General features: G+C 38.4%; 1 protein-coding gene across 2 annotated transcripts in view; it reads right to left on the bottom strand.

The window, feature by feature from the left end:
• Positions 1 to 4,863: 4,863 nt before the first annotated feature.
• MPHOSPH6 (M-phase phosphoprotein 6) overlaps positions 4,864 to 25,324 on the bottom strand; it is a 28,588-nt gene continuing 8,127 nt past the window's right edge. Inside the window, exons 3-5 of one of the 2 annotated variants that reach the window (XM_053666708.1) lie at positions 15,442 to 15,532; positions 6,961 to 7,055; positions 4,864 to 6,540 (exon numbers count right to left, since the gene is read on the bottom strand). In XM_053666708.1, the coding sequence (XP_053522683.1) occupies positions 6,408 to 6,540; positions 6,961 to 7,055; positions 15,442 to 15,532 (319 nt within the window). In that variant the 3' untranslated portion in view covers positions 4,864 to 6,407. The remainder of the gene's footprint in view (positions 6,541 to 6,960; positions 7,056 to 15,441; positions 15,533 to 25,324) is intronic. The other variant, XM_037142448.2, reaches the window with a different exon arrangement.

The following is a 25,324-nucleotide window of genomic DNA, read 5'->3' as shown; positions in this document are numbered from 1 at the left end:
ACTATTATTACTCCATCTTCTCTCCCTCCCCAAATAGCTCCCTTTAATAAAGTTCATCAACCAACATAAATATGTCAGTGAATCAATGAGTGAAATGATAATTATCTGTTAAATTGAATTCTCTGTCCATTAGCCAGTGGTATTTAGTTTTCCTACCCAAGATCTGGAATAGCAAGAGTTTTTCAGTGACCTGATTTGGTGGCCTTGTTTCTGCAACACTAACTGCTCAAGTGTCTGCCTCCAGCATAGGCAGCTCCTCTGCTCATGGCTGGAGCCACAAATATCCTGGATGTCACTAGTGGCATCTTCTGAAACTGAGTGCATATTTCCATAGAATCATGATCTAACCGTTGTATTTTATAGTATGACTAGAAATAAACTTAAGCACCGAGGGACTGAATATACAAATAATGGCCAGGCTATCTATAAAATAGAATTTTGACCCATTACCTGCAGCAACCTGCCCAAGAAACCAATTCTTTATCTCCACTGAACTTGGGGAGTCAGCCTTGTAGGAGGCCAGATGGAATCTCCAGGGACAATCTAGGAAGCTAAACAATAACTTGTATAACAATAGGCCCCAAATAGTAAGGATTTATTGAATGATGCCTTCTCTAAATTTTGTACCTACTTCCATCTTAGGACCAACCAGAGGTCAAATATGTATCTCTAACCAATCACATAGTATACCCTGCTTCTGGTTAGCCTCCTACAGCTCTGCCATGCCAACAGCCTTCAATCAAGGCATACCTGAGGCCTTTTCTCTTTTTTTTTTTTCCCACAATAGGCTTTCCCATTCCTCTGCCTTTGATTCTGCCAAAATGCAAATGATGGTGGCTGACTCCCCTGCTATATGGAATGTACTGAATAGTCTTTTTCTCATTTGGTTAGTCTTTATTTCCACAGCACTGTGGTTTAAATTTATTTTTTAAAAGACTTTACTTACTTATTTTTAGAGATAGGAAAAGGAAAAGAGAGAGGGAAACACCGAGGTGTGAGTGAGAGATACAGCGACTCTCTCTCTCTCATGTCCTCAACTGGGGACCTGGCCTGCTATGTAGGCATGTGCTGACTGGGAATCAAACTGGCAACCTTTCATTTCACAGGCCTGCACTCAGTCCACAGAGCCACACCAGCCAGGGAAGCACTGTGGTTTAAGTAGGCTTTGTAGGTCAATTGGTTTCCAAATCACTTAACTATCGTTCATTCATTTGTTCACTCACTGAAGAAATATTTACTGAAAGCTTTAGTAGGAGCCATGTTCCTTGCTAGGCACAGGGCAAATGGGAAAAAAGTACAGTCCCTACCTCTGAGGACAGTAGCATGACAACTAAGGAGATGAACATGAATGATGCAGCAACGGAGTCAATGGGTGTTACTGTGCTGGGGCAGTGGTTCCCGAAATATGGTGTACTAACTACTGGTTACGTGAGATAACTTCCAAGAAGCTGTAAATGGTTGAACATTTTTTACTTTAATAGCTGTAAACTTGAACACAGATTAAAAAAAGCAGCCCACCAAACCCATGAGTTCACATACTCTGGGATGAGTCTGTATCAGTCAAAATCTAGTCAGGAGATAAAAGCCTCCCTTACGTCAACAGAGAAAATTCAATATAAAGGATTGTTAATTGGATACTAAAGAACAGAAAAAGCAAAGAGAACATTTGAAGGAATCATGCAGGAAGCTGTCACTCGTAGGGGAAAAAAATGAAATTGTTCAATTTTAGGAGCCTGGAGAGACCCCAGAGAGCTGAAACTCAAGGTAAGATTAATATCAGCGCCTGAGCTGAATGGGGAGGAAGGAGGCCTATGGGCCAGGGTACTGGGTACACTTGAGGAAGGAGCACTAAGTGGTGGGTATCAAGTGACTTACTGAAACACCAGCGTCTGCTGGGGTGAAGAGGTGTCTTGGGGTGACAAAAGGAACAGGAAGCAAAGAGAAAGAAGCAGACAGAAAGGGCCATGCTCCTCCGTCCTCCTCTGGCCTTTCCATCTCCATCTGGGCCTCCATTGGCCGATCTCAATAAGGAACCAGCCTAGAAAGGAGAAACAGGGTTTGCTGAATCCCAGTCCAGCACCAAAAGCTGTATGGAAGGGTTTGAGGCTGAGAAACAGGTTAATTATCTACTACAGTCTGTCCCCTCATGCCACTCAGCATCCACATGCATGCACTTCTAAACATAATTAAACTTCCCACAAGAAAAACAACTCTTTATTTTTACTAAACAAGTTGCAATCATCCTTTGTATAAAAGATGTTCTCACCCTTTCTCCAAAATGAGAAGACAAAGTCCCAGCAGACATTATGGCTGTTTCTGGGAAACAGTCACACTATTCATCTCATCTCTTGTCCATGTAACTTACTCTACATAGAATTTAGTCACAGACCCATTTGAATATTGTTATTTCAAGACTAAATAGCAAAGTAGCCCTCTAAATCCCATATACAGTAGAAAAATAGAAGAAATTATGCATAATTGTTCAGTAACTTGTAATTGGTCACAAGACTATAACTAATAAGCTTAATTCTTCCTACTCACATTCCATGTTTCCTCTTCCCTCAGCCAGGATCTCTGATGCTTAGGGGTTTATACCTTGTAAGGTGACCTAAAACCTCAAGGCCTAAAAGGTCTAAATCAGCCCTTGCCAGTGTGGCTCAGTGGATTTGGCATAAGCCCCTAAATTGAGTTTGTGGGTTCTATCCCTGGTCAGGGTGCATATGAGAAGCAACTGACTGGCATTTCTCTCTCATACCAATGTTTCTTTTTCCCTTCCTGCCCCTTCTCTTGCAATCAACAAACATGTTCTCAGATGAGGATTAAAAAAAACGGGTCCATATCACTCCTGCCTGTTTAAGGTAGTTCTATTTTCCCATTCAAGTTTGTCACTGGGCATGGAAGTGCTAAAAGATGCCCCTGGGTTCTACATATTCTCTAGCATCCACTGTGTAGGAACAGCACAAATACCCCTTTGTTCTCCTGTGCTAGCCAGGCGAGTAAATGCCTTTGCCTGTTGGTTTAGTAGCAAAATGTCCAGATTGTTTCAATTCCTGTCCTAATACTGTTCTGATCCCTGGTGGGAGCACTTCTCCCTCGGGAAGTCAGACCTCAAAACAGAGCTCAAAATTAAGATATGGGAAGCAAAACATTTCTGAGTGCATTACCGGGTGGAAGAGTGAGAGGAGATACTTTCCTACCTCTGCTTGATTCCAGGCCACATATGAGGTCTGTCCAGAAGGTATCCAGCCATGTAATATGAAAAAGATATTTATTGAAGACACAAGAAACATTGTACATAAGACAATGGCAGCTCAGTTCTCTTCAAAGTAGGCACCTTGTGACCTCACACAGTTCTCCCAGCTACCATCAGCTGGGCGTCATATTTTCCTCAATCTCATTGACAGTCTGAAATCTCTTCCCTTTCAAAGGTGATTCTAGTTTTAGGAAAAGCCAGAAGCCACAGGGCCAAATATGGGTTGTAGGGGGACTAAGTTACATAGGCGATTTGATGTTTTGCCAAAAAATTCTGCATGAAGCCCTGGCTGGTGTACCTCAGTGGACTGAGCGCAGGCCTATGAACCAATTGCGGTTCGATCCCCAGTCAGGGCACATGCCTGAGTTGCAGGTCGGTTCCCTGCAGGGGATGCACGAAGGCAACCATACATTGATGTTTCTCTCCCTCTCTCTTTCCCTTACCCTCTAAAAAAGATAAACAAATAAAATCTTTAAAAAAAACAGAAACAAAAAACTCTGCATGAGATGTGATGTGTGAGCGGGCATGTTGTCGTGATGAAGTTGCCAATCACCAGCTGTCCATAACTGCAGCCTTCTGAATTATCCGAACAGTTTTCAAGGAGGAATGTTCAAGCTTAACACAAAATCTGATGCAGGTGTGTTGTTCTATTAGCTTGGTCATTTTGAATGTGAGGGCCACACAGTATAGATGCTCACTCAATGGTTTCTACCACCTCCCCCTGACTGGTACAGTGAAGTCATCAATAGTTCACATGAGTGTATTCCAGTCCACTCTCCTTGGCTGCTAGATTATGTCAATGTTGCACAAACAGTTCTCATTATTTTAACAATGGCTGGGCTTTTTCAGACAGACCTTGTATCCCGACTACAATCAGAACAACAGACCATTAAACGATCACTAATTCAAATGTAAATTACATTTTGTAAGATAGTTTTGTATCCCACCTAGGGTCATAACTGAGTCTTAAGTAGACCATTCCACCATTGTGTTGTACCTATTGCTCTTGTCTGTGGGGCATGGATGAAGACTGGTGAATTCCAGAGGCAACAAGTCCACTGTCACACTTAAACGTTCATTGCCCTGTCACAATGAAAAAAAGAGCCAGATTAACTTCAAATTTGTGACTTCTTTTATAATTCACCTAGGAGCTGAGGTTACAGAGCAATCAAAATTTAAGGAGCTTCAGAGCCCTGGCTGGGTGGCTCAGTTGGTTGGAGCATCATCCTGTACAGTGAAAGTGTGTGGGTTTAATTCCCAGTCAGGGCAGATACCTGGGCTGTGGGTTTAATCACTGGTGGGGGACCCAGTCAGAATGTGTATGGGAGGCAACTGATTGATGTTTCTCTTTATCTCCCTTCCTCTCTCTAAACAACAACAAAAATCAATCAATAAAACATATCCTCAGGCGAGGATTTAAAAAAATTAAGGCTATTCAGAGAGAGAGGAGACACATCCCCTATTTAGTTGCTAGGAATACAATGAAATGAAGTCCTAGGTAGATAGCTCCAGACAGAGACATACATGTATATACACTAAATTCCACGGGCTACTGGACTATTTAGAATAAATAAATAGACTACGAGATGGTCTGGTTAGTGGTGAATTCCACTGAGCTACACTATGAGAAATTGATGATTGGTTTGGACCCATAGAAATCTGTGGGGGCGACCACTTTCGCGAGGTCCTCCTGGTGCCATAGACACATGTGAGTGAATAAATATGGCTGAGAAGCGACGAGATCTGTTTGGGGATGGAGGTGTAGGCTGTGGCCAGTTTCCCTGGGGAGAAAGAGGCCAGCAGTGACCAGTTTCTCTGAGGAGAAAAACCCTTTTATTGGGTTGTAATACACAGGAATACAGGGCGGCAAGGATCAAACAGTAGATAACATTACAAAGAGATCTGAGTCAGTGTCTGTTAGGAAGAGAGTTGCAGAAACTTTGGGAGACATACTCATTTCCTCTTGGACCCTTTATCATAAGAATGAAAGCACTTTTAGCAGATTTCACAGGTTAATCAGCAAGTCTTTGTGGTGCCAGATTTTCCCCAGGGCACGCTCTGGCCAGGCAATGAGCTGCACCTCTTCCCATCAGGTATTCAGGCTTAAAGTGATTAGAGCCAGGAAGCACTTCTCCCAGAAGATGTGGGGACTTGGGCTATGTCAAAACCGGGGGGGCAAGAGTCTATTGCTCTTTGTTGCAGCCCCCCAGTCCTTCCATGAAGGCCTCCCAGGTGATCGAGTCTGGCTTAGGTTGCCCCCTGCTGTGAGGGGTCTTACCTGTCATTGACTTCCAACCAAGCTCTGGGGGCAGGGAGAGGAACTGAGGCAGTGTTTGCTACCAGAGACAAGCTTTGTCTCCTTTGGCCGGCATTCCAAAGGTTGTCTCGCACCCTTAGCCACAAGGGGTAGTGATACAATTCCTAAAATCAGGCAGAGCGGTCTACTACAGAAATCAATCTGCTATGGTTCAACCTAATAAAGAACCACATTCTAAATTAGCAGCTGCTTTTTTTAAAGTTCCATTATTGAATTAGACTAAATCTATTACCTGAAAGTAAAAGAGAACAGAAAAAGTATATGAAAACATAAGATGACTATAGAACATATTTTTTTATTAAAGGTTTTAACATGCCCCCCCCCCCATAATTCTACAAATTTACAATGACTTGGTAACATGCAAATACTTTGGACTGAAGAAACATGTTTGTTCTCGATGAATTTATATATAATAAATTCTCATGATAGTTGATTCTAAAATGTATTAACTGGCTTCACATTATTAGTAATTTAAAGTAAAATGTAAACATAAGGATGATTTAAACTCTGGTATTCATTTATGAGTCAATTTAAGGCCAGTGACTATACAGATTTATTTTTAAAAATCTGGGGTCAAAAATTTTTTAGGAAGCAACCATGTACCTTTGTACATTTGAAGATCAAGGGCTAAAAACCCACTATTGATGAATACTATTAGACAAAGGATGTACAACATCCATCACACACCTGTTTCAAGAACAGCATGTTTCCGAAATTATACATTTCTTTACAAATAAACATTACAATATCACTAGCTATAGAGAAACCACTGGAATGAGTTCCAAAATATGTTAATACTCATAAGGCATTCCTGAGCTGTATCTTAAGGCATCCATTTTAATCTTGAGGCTTTAAGAACATCTTCTTTGCTTTAACTGGTTTTATATCTCCATTTTCATCTTCTTCATAATTGGCACGGTCTCTTTTTTTGACAAATTTTTTTCCAATCGTCCCCACCAAAGTCTCATATCTGTTAAGATGATATAAATAGCACAACTTTAATTTTAAATAAAAAGGTAAAAAGCAAGTCTTGTCAAGAACACAATAAAGAACAAGAACTATGTTTGCTTCAAATAAAAACTGTGATTAAGATAAGCCATCTGAGTTAAAAACTTATGAATGTCTCTAAGAATAACAAAATTCTCCTGTTTTTTGTTTTGGTATTATTCTAAGTAAAGGAGATATATATTTAAAAAATGTACTGGATGCAGCACTGGAAATAGGCCCTCAACTGCCAGGCTGTGACAGGCCTGAAGCCACCCTGGTCATGTCAGAGAAAGCATAACAGCCATCTCCCTGCTGGGGTAGACCATGGTGTAAGAGGAGTGCACGTGTGATGGCCGATGAATGCTGGGCCCAGATTACAACGCTGTTCCAAGGTAACCGTTACCTTCTAGCCATTTCTTCATCGGACACATCAAGCTCCACAGTTTTATCTTCAACTTCTTCTGCTTTGTTCTTAGAATTCATCTGAATCATTAATTTCTGAAAAATAAATCAACAGTCACTATCAGGGCTGAAAAAGGCTTATGAAAGAAACTAGTGTCAAATGTATTTGAAGATAGAGCAAGTCAGAAACTACAGGACTAGCTTTCTGAAGTAGCAAGGCTACTTTACCCAGCAAGGCTCTCAATCAAGATAGAAGGCCAAAGAAAGCTTCCCAGACAAAAGAAGTCTAAAATAATATACCTCCACCAAACCAGCGCTACAAGAGATGCTAAAGGGACTGCTCTAAGGAAAGGAAGGAAAGAAAAAGAGACAGAGAGAAACACAGGTACAAAAATGGTAATGAATAAGTACCTATCAGTAATAACCTTACACATAAATGGATTAAATGCTCCAATCAAAAGACACAGAATAGCTGAATGAATAAGAAAGCATGACCCATGCATATGCTGCCTACAAGAGACCCACCTCAGAACAAAAGACCTACACAGACTGAAAATGAAGGGCTGGAAACAAATTTTCCAAGCAAACAGACAGTTAAAAAAAAAGGTGGGGTAGCAATACTCATATCAGACAAAATAGTCCTCAAAAAAAGGGCCATAAAGAGAGACCCAGAAGGTACTTCATAATACTCAAGGAAAAAATCTACCAAGAAGACATAAACATTGTAAATATATATGCACTGAACATAGGAGCACCCAAATACATTAAGAAAATCTTAGAGGACTTCAAGAAAGATAGTGACTACAGCAAAATTATAGTAGGAGATTTTAACACCTCACTGTCAAAAATGGACAAATCTTCCAAACAAAATATCAACAAAGATATTGTGGCATTGAACAATTCCCTAGAAGAAATGGACTTAACTGATATATATAGAGCCCTTCATCCCAAAGAAGCAAAATACACATTCTTTTCAAATGCACATGCAACATTTTCAAACATACACCACACAATTGGACACAAAACAAGCCTCGACAAATTCAAGAAAATTGAAATCATACCAAGCATTTTCTCCAACCACAAGGGACTGAAACTAAAAACCAACCCCAAAAGAAAAAACCCAAAACACTCAAAATCATGGTGATTGAACAGCATGCTATTAAACACTGAATGGCTCAAGAATGAAATTAGGGAAGAAATCAAAAAGTTTCTGGAAACAAATGAAAATGAACTCATGACAACCCAAAACTGATGGGACACAGTGAAGGCAGTGCTGAGAGGGAAGTTCATTGCAATACAGGCCTTCTTTAAAAAGACAGAAACGTTTCAAATAAACAACCTAACCCCACACCTACAAGAACTCAAGGAACAACACCAAAGACAGTCCAGAGCAAGTAGAAGGAAGGAAATAACCAAGATCAGAGCAGAATTCAATGACATAGAGACTAAAAGCACAAATTCTAAGGATCAATGAATCCAGGAGCTAGTTTTTTTGAAAAAAATAAACAAAATCGATAAGCCTTTATATGCAGGCTCATCAAGAAAAAAAGAAAGAGGACACAAATAAACACAATCAGAAGTGAAAGAGGAGAGATTACAACTGACACCACAGAAACACAAAGGATTGTAAGAAATTACTATGAAGAACTGTATGCCAAGAAATTTGAAAACCTAGGTGAAATGGACAAATTTCTAGAAAAATATCATCTTCTAAAACTCAATGACCAAGAAGCAGAAAGCCTGAACAGACCAATAACAGCAGATGAAATTGAAGCAGTAATCAGAAAACTGCTGACACACAAAAGCCCTGGACCAGATGGTTTCACAGGATTAATTCTACAAAGCATTTAAGGAAGAGCTAACCCCTGTCCCTCACTGACTAGTCCAAAAAATCCAAAATGATGGAAGACTCCCAAACTCTTTTTATGAAGCCAGCATCATCCTAATCCCAAAACCAGACACAACAAAGAAAGAAAACTTCAGGCCAATATCACTGATGAACATAGATGCTAAAATCCTCAACAAAATATTGGCAAACCACATCCAACAATACATTAAAAAGATCAAACACCATGACCAAGTGACATTGCATCCCAGGGATGCAAATCAGTAAATGTAATACATCACATAGACAAAAGCAAAGACAAAAATCACATGATCTATTCAATAGATGTGGAAAAGGCATTTGGTAAGATATAGCACCCATTTATGATAAAAACATTAAGCAAAGTGGGAACAGAGGGAGCATTCCTAAACATAATAAAGGCCATATACGAGAAACCTAGAGCCAACATCATACTCAATGTGCAAAAGCTAAAATCTTTTCCACTAAGATCAGGAACAAGACAAGGTTGTCACTTTCACCACTTCTATTCAATACAGTATTGGAAGTTTTAGCCACAGCGACCAGACAAGAAAAGGAAATAAAAGGAATTCAAATTGGAAAGGAGGAACTAAAACTGTCATTGTTTGCAGATAACATGATAGTGTACATAAAAAATCCTACAGACTTGGCCAGAAAACTGCTTGATCTAATAAATGAATTTGGCGAAACAGCTGGATACAAAGTCAATATCCAGAAATCAAAGGCATTTTTGTAGACCAACAATGAAACAACAGAAGCAGAAATCAAGGAAAAAATCCCATTTGATATAGCAAGAAGAAAAAGAAAATACCTAGGAATAAACCTAACCAAGGAGGTAAAAGACCTGTATGCAGAAAACTACACAACACTGAAGAAAGAAATCAAGAAAGATGCAAACAAATGGAAACACATACCGTGTTTGTGGATCGGAAGATTAACATCATCAAAATGTCCATACTACCCAAAGCAATTCACAGATCAATGCAATACCTATTAAAGTACCAATAGCATATTTCACAGACATAGAACAAACACTTCAAAAATTTATATGGAACCATAAATGACCCCAAATAGCTGCTGCAATTTTGAGAAAGAAAAAAGGAGGAGGGATCACAATACCTGATACCTTGTATTACAAGGCCACTGTAATCAAAACAGCCTGGTTCTGGTATAAAAACAGGCACATGGACCAGTGGAACAGAACAGAGAGCCCGGAATTAAACCCAAGTCTCTATGGTCAATTAATATTCAACAAAGTGGACAGAAACATAAAATGGAATAAAAATTGCCTCTTCAACAAATGGTGTTGGGAGAACTGGACAGCTACAAACAAAAAATGAAACTAGAACACCAACTTACACCATACATAAAAATTAATTCAAGGTGGATAAAAGATTTAAATATAAGCCGTGACACCATTAAAGTCCTAGAGGAGAACACAGGCAGGAAAAACTCAAATATTTCACACAGCAACTTTTTTACTGATATGTCCCCTAGAGCAAGGGACATAAAGGAAAGAATAAACAAATGGGATCTCATCAAAATAAAAAGCTTTTGCATGGCTAAAGAAAACATTATTAAAATAAAAAGAGAACCAACTGTATGGGAAAACAAATTTGCCAATGATACCTCAGACAAGGGTTTTATCTCCAAAACATACAAAGAACTTACACGACTCCACTCTAAGAAGACAACCAACCCAATTAAAAAGTGGGCAAAGCACTTGAACAGACACTTCTCCAAGGAGGACATACAGAGGATCCAGAGACACATGAAAAGATGCTCAATATTGCTAGCTATCAGAGAGATGCAAATTAAAACCACAATGAGATACTATTTTACACCGGTCAGAATAGCCATCATAAACAAAGCAACAAAGAACAAGTGTTGGAGAGGTATTGGAGAAAAGGGGACCCTAGCTCACTGTTGGTGGGATTGCAGACTGGTACAACCACTATGGAAAACAGTATGGAATTTTCTAAGAAAACTAAAAATGGATCTGCCTTTTGACCCAGCAATTCCACTGCTAGGATTATATCCTAAGAACACTGAAACACCAATCCAAAAGAACCTATGAACCCCAATGTTCATAGCAGCACAATTTACAATAGCCAAGAGTTGGAAGCAATCTAGGTGCCCATCAGTAAATGAATGAATCCAAAAACTATGGTACGTTTACACAATGGAATTTTATGCAGTAGAAAGAAAGAAGGAGCTCCTACCCTTTGCAACAGCATGGATGGAACTGGAAAGCATTATGTTGAGTGAAATAAGGCAGGTGGTGAAAGACAAATACCATATGATTTCACCTTTAACAGGAACCTAAACAACAAAACAAATGAGCAAGCAAAATATAACCAAAGACACTGAATAGAGAACAGGCTGACAGTGACCAGCGGGAAGAGGGGAGGGAACTTCAGGGGAAAAGGGGAAGGGTTTACAGAAACAAGTATAAAAGACACATGGACAAAAACTAAGGGGGGTGGGGTGGAAATGGGAGGGAGGTGGGGAGCATGGGGGGGGTGGGCTGGGATGGGAGTAAAAGACAGAAAACTGTACTTGAACAACAATTAACATTTTTTTAAAAAGGTAAAAACAAAACACTGATTATAAGATCAATGAACTTAAGGGAAGAGTAGATGATTAGAACTTCAACAAAGAGACAGGAAACATATAAATGAAGAAGACATAAAAAGAACCAATCATAAATGAAGAATACATTAACTGAAATGAAGAATACATTACTGGGAATCAATAGTAGGTAGAGAAGATAAAGCAGATGTTCAAGGCAGCTATTTGGAAGATATGGAAGCAGAAAACAAAAAGAACAGCAAAAAGAATAAAGCATACAAAAAAAGGAGGCGGGCATGAGGAGCATACCACCATTAACATGATGGGGGTGCCAAAAGAGAAGAGAGCAAGGAACTGGAAACCTATTTGAAAAAAAAAATGGCAGAAAATTTCCCTAATCTGGTGAAGAAAAGTCATAAAACTCCAGGAATTGCAGAGCTCCAAACAAGAATCCAAAGAGGCCCACACCAAGATATAACACAATTAAAATGCCAAAGGTTAAAGGCAAAGAGAGAATCTTAAAAGCAGCAAGAGAAAAGCAGTTAATTACCTACAAGGGAGCTGCCATGACTATCAGCTCATTTTTCAACAGACACTTAAACCAAAAGGAATTGGCAGGAAATATTTAAAGTGATGAAAATCCAGGACTTACAATCAAGATTACCCTAACCAGCAAAGCTATCATTTACGATCCAAGGACAGGTAAGAGCTTTCCAGATCCCCCGAAAAAAAAGCTAAAGGAGTTCACTATCACCAAACCAGCATTTCAAGAAGTGTTAGAGACTTCTTTAAGAAGAAGAAAATAAAGATAAAAAATATAAATAATAACATGGCAAAAAATACATATCAATAATTATGTTAAATGTATAATTATGCATGGATTAAAAGCTTCAATCAAAAGACATGTGGTGGCTGAATGGATATGAAAACAAGACCCTTACATATGCTGTCTACAAGAGACTGACCTCAGACTGAAAGGTGCACACAAACTGAAAGAAAAGAGATGGAAAAAGATAGTTCATGAAAATGGAAAGAAAAATCCCAAAAGGTGGGGTAGCAATTTTTATGCTACACAAAATAGACTTTAAAAGAAAGGCTACAACAAGAGACAAAGAAGGACCCAGCAATTCTGACTATTTATTCAAAGAAATCGAAAACACTAAATTGAAAAGACATATATCTATATGTTCATTGCAGCATTATTTATAAGTCAAGATATGGAAGCAAACTAAGTTTCTGTGAATGGATAAAGAAATGGTGCATATATATAATGGAACATGAATGAACCATAACAAAAAATCATGCCACCTGCAAAGACATGGATGGATCTAGACAGTATTGTGCTGACTGAAATAAGTCAGGTAGAGAAAGACAAATGCCACATGACTGCACTTATATGTGGAATGGAAAAAACAAAATAAACAAGCAAGCATAACAGAAACAGACTCACAGATACAAAAAACATTTTGATGATTGCCAGATGGGAGGGAAATTAGGTGGAAATGTTGAAAAGATTAAGAAAGATAAACTGGTAGTTATGGTACGGCCATGGGGATGTAAAATACAGCATAGGGAATATAGTTACTATTATTACAATAACTGTGTGTGTGTGTATATATATGTATATATGTATATATGCATATATATATATATATATAGTCAAGTGGTACTAGATTTAGTGAGGTGACCACTTCATAAGTTATATAAATGTCTAATCACTGGGTTGTACAGTTGAAATGAATATACTATTGTACATCAATTGTAATTTAAACTAACAAATAAAGCGGACTGCTAACACATTCTAGTGAGTAAGGGGAAGAAAAGGTAAACTCTCAGGTTTCCTCCAAACTTCCCATCTTTGAGTCACATGGAAGAAATATTGCAGTCAAGAGAAATTTTAAGTGCATTTTTTTGGATGGTAATAGTGGGGGGCAGTGAATTGCAGGATGGAAGAACTGGAAAGCTGGTGCTGCTACAATGGGAGGAAATGCTTAACTACCAAATGTGAGAATGGATAATGCATCCTGTATGATGTCCACCTGTCATGGGTCTCACCATTTTTTTCTCACATTAACCTTTAATTGATAGTTCCCCTCTGACAGATTTTATTTTTACTGTACAATACTTTATAACAAAGGCGGAACAAGGAAGAGCTGATGAGAAACCAGTCTCAATTAGCTTTTCTCAATTAAAGTTTAAAGGACTGAAGATAAAATAATTTTGGGAATACAAGCTGTGGGAGGGTATACATTTGAGTTCTCTGCTGCATTTCCAGTGCCTCAAGAGGGCTGATGCACCACAGACACGGAATATATATTTACTGACGAAATAAACTCTATGCTAGGTTTCACTAGAAACACATACAATACTACATGTGTTCTAATTACATCCTGCTTATATTAAAGTAAGTGCTCTCAAGTTGGTATCATTCTTTTCATAACCAGGTAAATGAAACTTTCTCACATTTTATGCCAGCTCATATCTGCAAGCCAAACAATTCAAAACTTTTCCCCAGAGAAAATGTACTCAATGGTGCCAGTAATTAATGCCATTTTCCAATGACCTCTCACATCAAATTCTGAGGGCTGAATCAACTCCTTTTCCCTTGTGGCAGACATACTTTGGAGTTCCTGTTTACCCAAAGTCCTGGTTTTGGGGCATCAAATACTTATTTCTGCTTTTTTTTCTCCTTTGCTCCACTGCCCTCTTTCTTTTCCTAATCTAAAGCTTTACGCAGGCCAAAAAAAAGAAAGCATATATTAAAAACAAATATATTTAGTGTTGATTTTGTATACATTTATCATACCCCTTCAAATAAAGGGGGGAGGGGAAGAAAACTAATAAGCTTTAAAGTAAACTCTGGCAATTAACTTGGTTAGCTATGGTAGTCTACAGGCACCCATAGAGAAGTGCTTTTCAACCACGAGAGGCTGTTCACCAGGGAACCTTTGGCAACGTCTGGAGACACTGTTCGTTGTTACGAGTGGGACGTGTGCTGTATGTGTATTATGTGCACACACACACACTGTTAGTACCTAGGGAGTAGAAGACAGAGACCAGGAATGCTGCTAAACAGCCTGCAATGTGCAGGACAACCCCACACCAATCCAATGACCTATCTCCATATGTCAATAGTGCCAGGGTTGTACTGGCTAGGTGACACAGGTGGCTGAAGTATCGTCCTGTACACCAAAAGGTTGTGGGTTTGATTCCTGATCAGAGCATAATCTAGTTTCGTGTTTGACCCCCAGCTGGGGGAAGTATGGGAAGCAGCCAGTTGATGTTTCTCTCACATCAATGTTTCTTTATCTGTTTCTCTCTTTCTAAAAGCAATAAAAAAAAGTCCTTGGGTGAGAATTAAAAAAATAATAATAATTAAAAAAAACAGTGCCAGGGCCGAGAAACTCTGGCCTCAAGGTGTTATCAACTAAAGCTTTATACTACACAGCTCTCTACTTGGTTGCTTAAGTACCTGATATGATAGCTTTAGCCCACAACGAGGGTTCTAATATTTGTTAACTGAAAGCCTGTGCTTCTTTACAAATCCGAGGCAGGAAAATTCAAATGAACAGTACAGTTTCAAGATGAATATTTACTTTTCAAACAAATTTCCATAAGGATTCTTTAAAAAATCTATTTATAAGCTTGTATCAAAACTTGTCCATTAAAAAGTCAAATCACTCAATTTTTAAGTAAACATTTTTCCATTAGAAAAGATACATTCATAGATGTCAGAAAATAATTTTTCATAATAACATCGTGTGAATAAAATCCCGACATTCCTGTAAGGACCTAAGCTGCAATTCTAACACTTAGAGTGGCACTGCTAGGGACTTATTGCTGTATTAAATTAGCTGCTCAATTCTACCATAAAACTAGACTGCAATGCCTGCAATTTCTTTAAATAGCTATGGCGATATTTCAAGACTTGTTATTTTCCATATAATGAGGAGGAATGGTACCTGGTGGGGAAAAACCTAAACCCAATTATTAACAGAAAGAATTCAATTGGAAAAATTTAAAATTTGAAGCAATTATATTTAATACCTCAACCTCAGGATTAAATCCTCTGAATGACATTCTTCCATAGAGAAGATCTTCACATAACAAGAAACTCTGCTCTTCTATTATGAAGCTCCTAAACAGGAAAATAAAGCTGTATTAATAGTATGTCTACTTAGAACAAAGAACAGCAAATATAAGCCTAGATTTCAAAGAAATCAATCTTAAAGTTCTTAGTAGAATCACCTAAAAATATAGTAAGATTTCTAACCTAAGATTAGAAATAAAAACTGACTAATATGCCTAGCAAATGCATTAGGAGACAAGAGCTACAGGCTGTAGGTACAGTCTCTTCTAAATACTACACTTAATTTATATAAATGCACAATGGAAAGACCTAAAGTATTTATAATAAATCTAGATTTTCCAAATTTGAAGCAAAATTTCCTTGATGTTTACACCTCCCACCAAGTTCTTACTAAATACCCAGAAGTCAGAGTCCTAGGCAACTTTAAAAGAACTTGTAGCTCTAAACAATGTCTGAACTTGGATGACTTAAGCAGAGAAGGAATTTCTTGTAATGATACTGGGTATCTCACAGAATCACTGGGAAAGCTGGATCAACGGAACTAGAAAATGGGCAGAAATAATGGTAGATAGGTTGTCAGCCCAAAACCAAAGTCATGCTACAAAATTATCCTAATAAAAACGAGCTGCTGCTGCCTGGACACCACAGAAGGTTAGCAGGCAAGCCACGCTGCCTTACAAACAGGATGCATTGCAGGCATGGATGTTTTCCGTCTTCAAACAGGATTCTTCTGAGTCACAAGTTCATGACCCCACTCCCAGGTGAGCATATCTGGCTATAGTTCTGCTATCAACCATAAAGCATATAGAAAAGTAAATGCTTGCCTTTATGGCTTCTTGGTGGAAAGTCAGCTCTGTTTCTTGTCAAGATTCACTCATTCATTTACTTATTCAGCAAACACTTATTAAACCGAACTGTGTCTTACTCAGGCAGTTCTAGAAGCTGAGATAACAACCATGAATAAGAGAGCATTTCTCTCACGGAGGTTATACTTTAGAGTGGTGCCAGATAATAAATACTGAATAAACAGAAATAATGAATAATAAAGAAAAGATTTATTTATTCAATGGATAAAGCAGGTTATTCCACTTCTGGATATAAGGGAGTAACTGGTATCTTAACTAGCCTTCCTACCTCAGCCAACTATAAAACAGGACAAAATAGGAAATAGTGAACAAATCAAAGCACAGGAATGTGATACCTGAGAAGAAAACCAAATGAAGTGAGCTCTATGAACGCCCACCTTCTGACTGGAGGCAATTTGTAGGCTGTGGAGCAGCGAGAGGAAGCTCAAAGAGCACCCAGTCCCACTGAACTGAAGAGACAAACTGAATTCAGGTCCCAGAGGTGGCTGAAATATTAATACATGGGTCAAAATATCTGATATATAAGGGAGATACACAAAACAATTCCAGGCCTGCATACTGGGTCCTTTTGAATCTCTGGCTGAATATTAGGCTGTAAATGTGCAGGGTGAGTCCACAGTGTTAAGAAAAAAATAATGATTTCCAGGAGAAAAACAATTACTTGATGCATTAGTTTCCTAGGACTGCTGTAACAAATTAATTGGTGGGCTAAAGCAACAGAAATTTACGCTCTTGCAATTCTAGAAGTCTGAAATCAGTTCACTGGACCAAAATCAAGGTGTCAGTAGGGCTGCCCTTCCTCAAGAGGGAAAGAAGAGAGATCATTCCTGGCCTCTCCAGCTTCTGTTGGTAGCCAGCCTTCACTGGCTTATGACTGCATTACTGCAGCCTCTGCCTTCATGGTCACAATGCCTTGTCCTGTGTGCACATCTCTCTCTGCCTCCACGCATGTGTGTATATACATACACACACACACACACACACACATATAAATAAAATCAGTGTTCAGATTACTCAAATATAACTTAGACTGCCATAGTGAAGCACATGGGCTTCAGCTCTTCTGAAATATCTAAGGGCATTTTATATCATAAAAAATGTTAGCTGCTAAAAGAGTTTTAGAGTATAAATGAATCTATTGTTGTTACTGTTTTTATGTATGAATGATTATTAGAGAAAATATTAACTAAATGATTTTATAATTATTTGTTCCTCCTGTTGCCATTCATTTGAGGTATGTATTTGCTGAAGAAATATTTACTTTAATGGCCCCTGGACATGCCAGGGACCATAATAAATGCTCTACATCAAAGATAAATAGGTGAGGCCTTTGCCTCATTCAAGCACATCTATAAAGCACTCTTCAGTGTGCTCAACCAACATCTGTGGCTTCTGGCCCTTCTGAATGCTTGCGGAAGAAGCTACTGCTTAGAAGCTACTGACAGTGCTTCTGATATTTTTCCATCACTAAAATTCTAAGATTATCTTATGTATTTCCAAAGTCACTTAATTTTTTAAAATCCTCACTTGAGGACACACTGATTTTAGAAAGAGGGAAAACAAGGGAGAGGGAGAGAAATATCAATTGGTTGCCTCTCATATGTACCCCAACTGGGGGGCCTCCTGTAAGCACTGAAGTCAGGGACGAAACCCACAACCTAGGCATGTGCCTTAACCAAAAATTAAACCTGTGACTTTTTGGTTTATGGGACAATGTGCCAACCAAGTGAGCCACACTTGCCAGGGCCAAAGCCACTTAATTTTTCAGGCTCTTACTCTTCTCTGAGAGTTGAGACTCATGCCAGTATGTAATTTCTCTGGAAGATCCTGCAATGGCTCTGTGAACACTATGTGGATAAAGTAGATGCCGTATTTTCAGCTTTTTGGACAGAATTTATACTTAATGTCAAGACTCAAATGCTTACCTATGTTATCTTTCCTTCCATATGTTAAATCTATCTAATTTTATTTACCTTCTGCTCCTAATATAGCACCTATTACACCAAATAATAAGAAAAAGATGCTAACTTAAATATAAACTCATTTTTAAATAAATTTATAAGTCATACTTGGGCTTTTATCTTCATGACTCTGAATCTCAACATTTCCATCTATAAAATGGAGATATAATATCCTGAAGGGTTGTTGAAATTGACTTACTGTATGAATAATACCTAAAGCTCAATGGATATTAAGAAAATAGTAAGGCATCATTTTCAATAGTGAGAGCTTCACCAAAAAAGTCTCCCAAGTCATTTTTGTTTTTCTAAAGAATGATTTAGAGGACTTCTGGCCAAGATGGAGGCATAGGTAGACACACTGTGCCTTCTCAAACCAAAATAAGGACAACAACAATTCAGAAACAAAGTAACAACCAAAACTGAAAGAAAATTGAACTGTATAGAAGTCCGATAACCAAGGAGTTAAAATAGACATATTCATCCAGACCAGTAGGTGGGGTGGAGTCCAGCGGACCAGTGGAGAGGGGTTGCAGCACAGGAAGTGGTGACACCAGGTGTGCAAGGCGCAGACCCAGTGAGGTGGTGATTGAGAAGCAGGGCACCATGCATAAGGTGGCTGGCTGACCGTGCAGTGGTCCCACATTCATGTGCAGAAAACTGGGGAGTGAGACAGATCACGCAGCACAGGGTCCTAGCACTGGGAAATAAAGCTTCAAAACATTGATTGAAAACATTTGTGGGGATTCAGGCGCAGGTAGAGACTCCCACCTTCACAGGAAAGTTCATTGGAGAGACCCACAGGGTCCTAGAACGCACACAAGCCCACCCACATGGGAATCAGCACCAGAAAGGCCCAGCTTGCTTTAGAGAAGTGGCGGAAGGGACTGAGGTACAACAGAGAGTGGAGCAAAGCACCATTTTTTTCCTTCTCGGACCCCGCCCCCACATACAGTGTCAAAACCCAGCTACTTGGGTTGCCCTACCCTGGTGAACACCTAAGGCTCTGCCCCTCATACATAACACCTATGAACAGACCAAAACATTATGGCTCAAGCAGAAAAACAGCTCTAAGCCCCAGAGCCAATACTTCTAAGCAACCAAGAGATAGCCAACCTATCAGATGCACAGTTCAAAACACTGGTCATTAGGATGCTCACAGAACTGCTTGATTTTACTTACAAATTAGAGGAACATATGAAGACTAAACTAAGTGAAATGAAGGAAATGCATAGGGAACTAATAGTGATGGGAAAGAAACTGGGACTCAAATCAATGGAGTGAACCAGAAGGAAGAAACATTCAACCAGAACAGAATGAAGAAACAAGAATTCAAAAAAATGAGGAGAGGCTTAGGAACCTCCAGAACATCTTTAAATGTTCCAACATCCGAATTATAGGGGTACCAAAAGGGGGAAATGAACAGCCACCAGTGGAAAACTTATTTGAACAAATAATAAAGAAGAACTTCCCCAATCTGGCAAAGGAAATAGACTTCCAGAAGTCCAGGACGCTCAGAGAGCCCCAAAGAAGTTGGACCCAAGGAGGACCACACCAAGGCACATCGTCATTACATTAGCCAAGATAAAAATGAAGGAGAGAATCCTAGAAGCAAGAGAAAAGGAGATAGTTACCTACAAAGGAGTTCCCATCAGACTATCAGCTGATTTCTCAAAAGAGACCTTACAGGCAAGAAGGGGCTGGAAAGAAGTATTCCACGTCATGAAAGACAAGGACCTACATCCAAGATTGCTCTCTTCAGCAAAGCTTTCATTTAGAATGGAAGGGCAGATAAAGTGCTTCTCAGATAAGGTCAAGTTGAAGGAGTTCATCATCACCAAGCCCTTATTTTATGAAATGTTAAAGGAACTTATCTAAGAAAAAGAAGATAAAACACATGTAAACTAAAAGGACAGCAAACTCACAATTACTAACAATTACTAACAACCACACCTAAAATAAAAACTGAGCAAACAACTAGAACAGGAACAGAACCACAGAACTGGAGCTCACGTGGAGGCTTATCAACAGGGCAGTGGCGGGGGCGGGGGGAAGGTAGAGAGAATAAGCAGCATAGATGGAAGGCAGAAAATAGACAGGGAGGGCAACGATAGTATGGGAAATGTAAAAGCTAAAGAACTTAAGACACATGGACATAAACTAAAGGGGGGAATGTGCGAGGGAGAGGGTGTGCAGGGTGGATGGGAATGAAGGGGGGAAATGGGACAACTGTAATAACATAATCAATAAAATATATTTAAAAATAATAGGGAAAACACTTTAAAAAGAATCATTTATTTTTAGTAAGGATAAAAAGAGCCTGTTCTGTCATGAGCTTATCGCTAGTTTCAAAGATGGAGGCAGAATAGGTGGATGTTACACTCACCTCTTCCCAGGACCAAACTGGAGTTAACTAAAATACAGAGAAAGCAACCCGAATAACCACCGAAAACCAGCTGAAGAGAAGTCTTATAACCAAGGATTTACAGAAAGGGCCACATCAAGACTGGCAGGAAGGGTGGAGATGCAAAAAAGATTGGTTGGCTCTACTTCCACAGGCAGTAGCTGAGATTCCAGAGAAATATCTCAGCTGCAGGGGGTTCCCCCATGAGGTGTGTGGGGTCTCAACTCCAAGACAGGCTTCCCAGCCCAGAGTGCCAGATCCAGAAAGAGGCGCCCATATAACACCTGGCTATGAAAGTCAGTGGGGATTCTGCCCACCAGGAAAAGATGGGAGTCTGCTAGAGACATGGGCACCATCTTAAAAAACCAATGTACAAAATCTCCTTTGTAGCCACTTATCCTGGACTCTGACAGAGGAGGACACAGAGGAGCAGAGTTGCAAGAGAAGACTCTGGGGTTGGTGGCTATGGGGAGAGAACTGCCAGGATCCCTGTGCTGTCAACTCTCCCACATGGAAGATGCCATCTTTTGGGGTGGAATACTCCCCTCCATAAGGCATCAGCCTGGGGAAAAGCCTCTGCCTCCCTTTCATTAGGATATAATTAATTGCATTCAGGTCTCTTCCAGATAATCCAAAATAATCTGCCCATCTAAAGATCCTTAACTTAATCACACCAGTAAAGTCAATTTTGGAATATAAGGTAACACAGGTACCAGAGAAGAAGGCCTGAATATTATTTGGGGGATAATTTTCCAGTTCATCATACCTGGGAAAGAAAATTTACCCTGGAGTTATATGTTGAAAAATATGAGACTTTGCACAGTGCGGGGAAATGTTTGACTTGTGTACCTAGGGTGAAATGACCAAGCTGAATACCCTGTGACAATAAACAGAAGGGTCTTGCCTCAGAGTATAGCTAATGTAGCCCTCAAGTGAAGGCTGTAAAACCTACTCCAACGAAAACAGGCAGCAAGCTGATCAGCATGTAAATTAACTGCCTAATGGAACAAATTTCAACCTTTTATTAAGGAAGGGTACTCAGCAGTATAACAATGTATAGCACACAATTAAAAATTACTGGACATGTAAGGAAGCAGAAAGATGTGACTCATTAACAGAAGAAAAACAAGTCAACAAAAAAAAAGAAAGATGATAGAATAGAAAAGAACTTTAAAACAGCTATTATAAATATGTTCAAAGATTTAAAGGAAAATATGAACGTAAGGAAGACAAATAGAGAATGTGAATAAAAAGAGAAATTATAAAAAGTTACCAAATAGAAATTTTAGAGCAGAAAAAACAATATCCAAAATGAAAAATCAGAATAGTCCTGTATCTATTAAAGAAAATGAATACATTATTTAAAAATATTCTCACAGAGAAAACTCCAGCTCCAGGTGGTTTCGCTGATGAATTTTATCAAAAATTTAAGGAAGAAATAATACCAATTTTATACAAACTAAGAAATAAGAAGAAAAGGAGAAACATTTCCCAAGTTATGCTATTGTCCAAACTAAAGGCATAAAGAAGTCTATAGTACATATCTTCTATGAATATGATGCAAAAATCACTATTAAAATATTAATAAATTAAAGTAAATATATGTTCCAAATAAATACCAAATGGGGTTTGTCTCAGAAATGTAAGGTTGCTTTGACATTCAAAAATCAACATAATTCCCATATTGACAGAGAAAAGAAGAAAAATCATACGATTGTCTAATCAAAAATGACTTTGCAAAATTCAACATCATTTATGAAAAGCCTCAATAAACCAGGAAAAGAAAGGAAAATATATTATGCTAATAATATATTTGCAGCTACAAAAACACAGAGCCCTTCATATTTAATAGTAAGCAAGTTAGTGCTTTCTTCCTAAGAGCAGAAACAATGCAAGAATGTCCACTCTTACCATTGTACTGGAGCCAATTAAATAAAGAAAAAAAATAAAAGGTATAACATTCTTTATTTGTAGGTGACATAATTGCATATGTAAATAATCTTAAATAATCTTCAAAAAAACAAAACAAAACCCTTCCAGAGTTAGTGAGTCAATTTAGCACAATTACAGAATACAAAGTCAACATATAACCATCAATTTCCACACATATAAAACAACAAACAATTTTGGGGAAAAAGGCCACAATGGGATTTAAAAAATGTGAAATATGTAGAAATACATTTAATGGTATATTTACAGAGAATCTCCACACTAAAAACTATAAACCACTGCTGAGAGAAATTAAATTACAGTTAAATAAATGGATATATCATGTTTATGGGTTGGAAAACAGTTTTGTTATCCCCACACTGACCTAGAGATTCAGTACAATACCAAATGAAGCCCTATTTTGGGGGAAGGGATGAAATAAACAATTTGGTTCTAACATTTATATGGGGAAAAAGAAGGACACAGGCTAGCAAAATAATTTTGAAAAAAAAGTGAAAAATGTACACTATTGGATCAAGACTCACTGCAAATCTGTAGTAATCAAGACAAGAGGATAGCAAAACATATCAATGTAACAGACCAAAGTCCAGAAACAGACCCACACGAATGCTATGGCATACTACTTTTTGACTAGAGCATCAAACCAATGAAATGAGTAAAGGAAAGAGTATTTTCAATAAGTGGTACTGGGACCACTGGCTATCTAAAGAAAAAAATGAACCTTGATTCCTACCTCACACCATACACATACAATCAGGCAGATCATAGATAAAAACTACAAGAATTCTACAAGAAAACACAGAGAACATATTTGCAACCTTGGTATAAACAAAGATTCATTAAATAGGATTCAGAAAGAATTAACGGTAATATGAAACAATAAAGCAAAATTAATAAAAAATCTTCATCAAAAGATAACAGTAAGAATATAAATAGGCAAGCTAGAGAGACTGGGAGAAATTATTCACAAGACATATATCTGACAAAGAATTTGTTTTCAGAATGTAAAGAACCCCTATCTGTACAGAAGTAAAATGATTCTACCTTAAAAAGAGAAAACCCTATGTAAACATTGAACTCAAGGAACAAAATGTACTGTCTGTTATTTTCTGTGAAATATATCAAAAACAAAATAAATCGACAGATGTGTAGAGAAGAAAAACCATGTGATGCAAAATGTTAAAAAAAAAAGACAAGACCATCTCTTTAAAAAAAAAATAGATGAAAGATTTGAATAGGCACTCCACAAAGGTAGATATGGAAATGGCCAATAAGCACATAAGCATTCTTTAACACTATTATTAGTCACCAGGGAAATGCAAATTGAAAACCACAAGATACCACTAGAATACTAAATATATAAAATTAAAAAGATAACACCAAATATCAGAAGGGTGTGGTACAATCAGAACTCTTAAACTACCTTAGTGAAAGTGTGAAATGGTGTAATCACTTTTATCTGACAGCTTCTCTTAGGTTAAATATATGTCCCTCTTATGATCCAGCAATTCCACCTTTACCCAAGAGAGGTGAAAACAGAATTCTATCCAATTTGTCCAAATTCTTTTTCTTTTTAAAAAAATTTTTAAAAAATATATTTTATTGATTATGCCATTAGTTGTGCTTTTCCCCCCTTCATTCCCCTCCACCCTCCACACCCCCTCCCCCACTATTTCCCCCTTTAGTTTATGACCACATGTCTCAAGTTCTTTAGATTCTATATTTCCCATACTATTCTTGCCCTCCCCCCGTCTATTTCCTACCTACCATCTATGGTACTTATTCTCTGTACCTTCTCCCTCCTTCTCCTTCTCCCACTCCTCTGTTGCTAACCCTCCATGTGATCTTCATTTCTATGGTTCTGCTCCTGATCTAGCTGTCCTCTTAGTTTGCTTTTGTTTTAGGTGTGGTTCTTAATAACTGTGAGTTTGCTGTCCTTTCACTGTTCATCTTTTTTATCTTCTTTTTCTTAGGTAAGTCCCTTTAACATTTCATATAATAAGGGCTTGGTGATGATGAACTTCTTGAATTTGATCTTATCTGAGAAGCACTTTATCTGCCCTTCCATTCTAAATGAAAGCTTTGCTGGATAGAGCAATCTTGGATGGAGGTCCTTGCCTTGCATGACTTGGAATACTTCTTTCCAGCCCCTTCTTGCCTGTGAGGTCTCTTTTGAGAAATCAGCTGACAGTCTGATGGGAACTCCTTTGTAGGTGACTGTCCCCTTATCTCTTGCTGCTTCTAGGATTCTCTCCTTCATTTTTATCTTGGCTAATGTAATTATGATGTGCCTTGGTGTGTTCCTTCTTGGGTCCAACTTCTTGGGGACTCTCTGAGCCTCCTGGATTTCCTGGAAGTCTATTTCCTTTGCCAGATTGGGGAAGTTCTTCTTTATTATTTGTTCAAATAATTTTTCCACTCGTGGCTGTTCCTCTTCCTCTTCTGGTACCCCTATAATTCAGATGTTGGAACGTTTAAAGATGTTCTGAAGGTTCCTAAGCCTCTCATTGTTTTGAATTCTTGTTTCTTCATTCTTTTCTGTTTGGTCATTTTTTTCTTCCTTCTGGTCCACTCCCTTGATTTGAGTCCCAGTTTCCTTTCCATTACTATTGGTTTCCTGTGCATTACCATTCATTTTAATTAGTTTAGCCTTCATATCTTC

This window comes from Artibeus jamaicensis, unplaced genomic scaffold (genome assembly GCF_021234435.1).
Source record: "Artibeus jamaicensis isolate MK-2021 breed Jamaican fruit bat unplaced genomic scaffold, CSHL_Jam_final contig_464, whole genome shotgun sequence".
Classification (NCBI taxonomy): Eukaryota; Metazoa; Chordata; class Mammalia; order Chiroptera; family Phyllostomidae; genus Artibeus; species Artibeus jamaicensis.
This window is presented reverse-complemented; position numbering and strand designations above follow the sequence as displayed.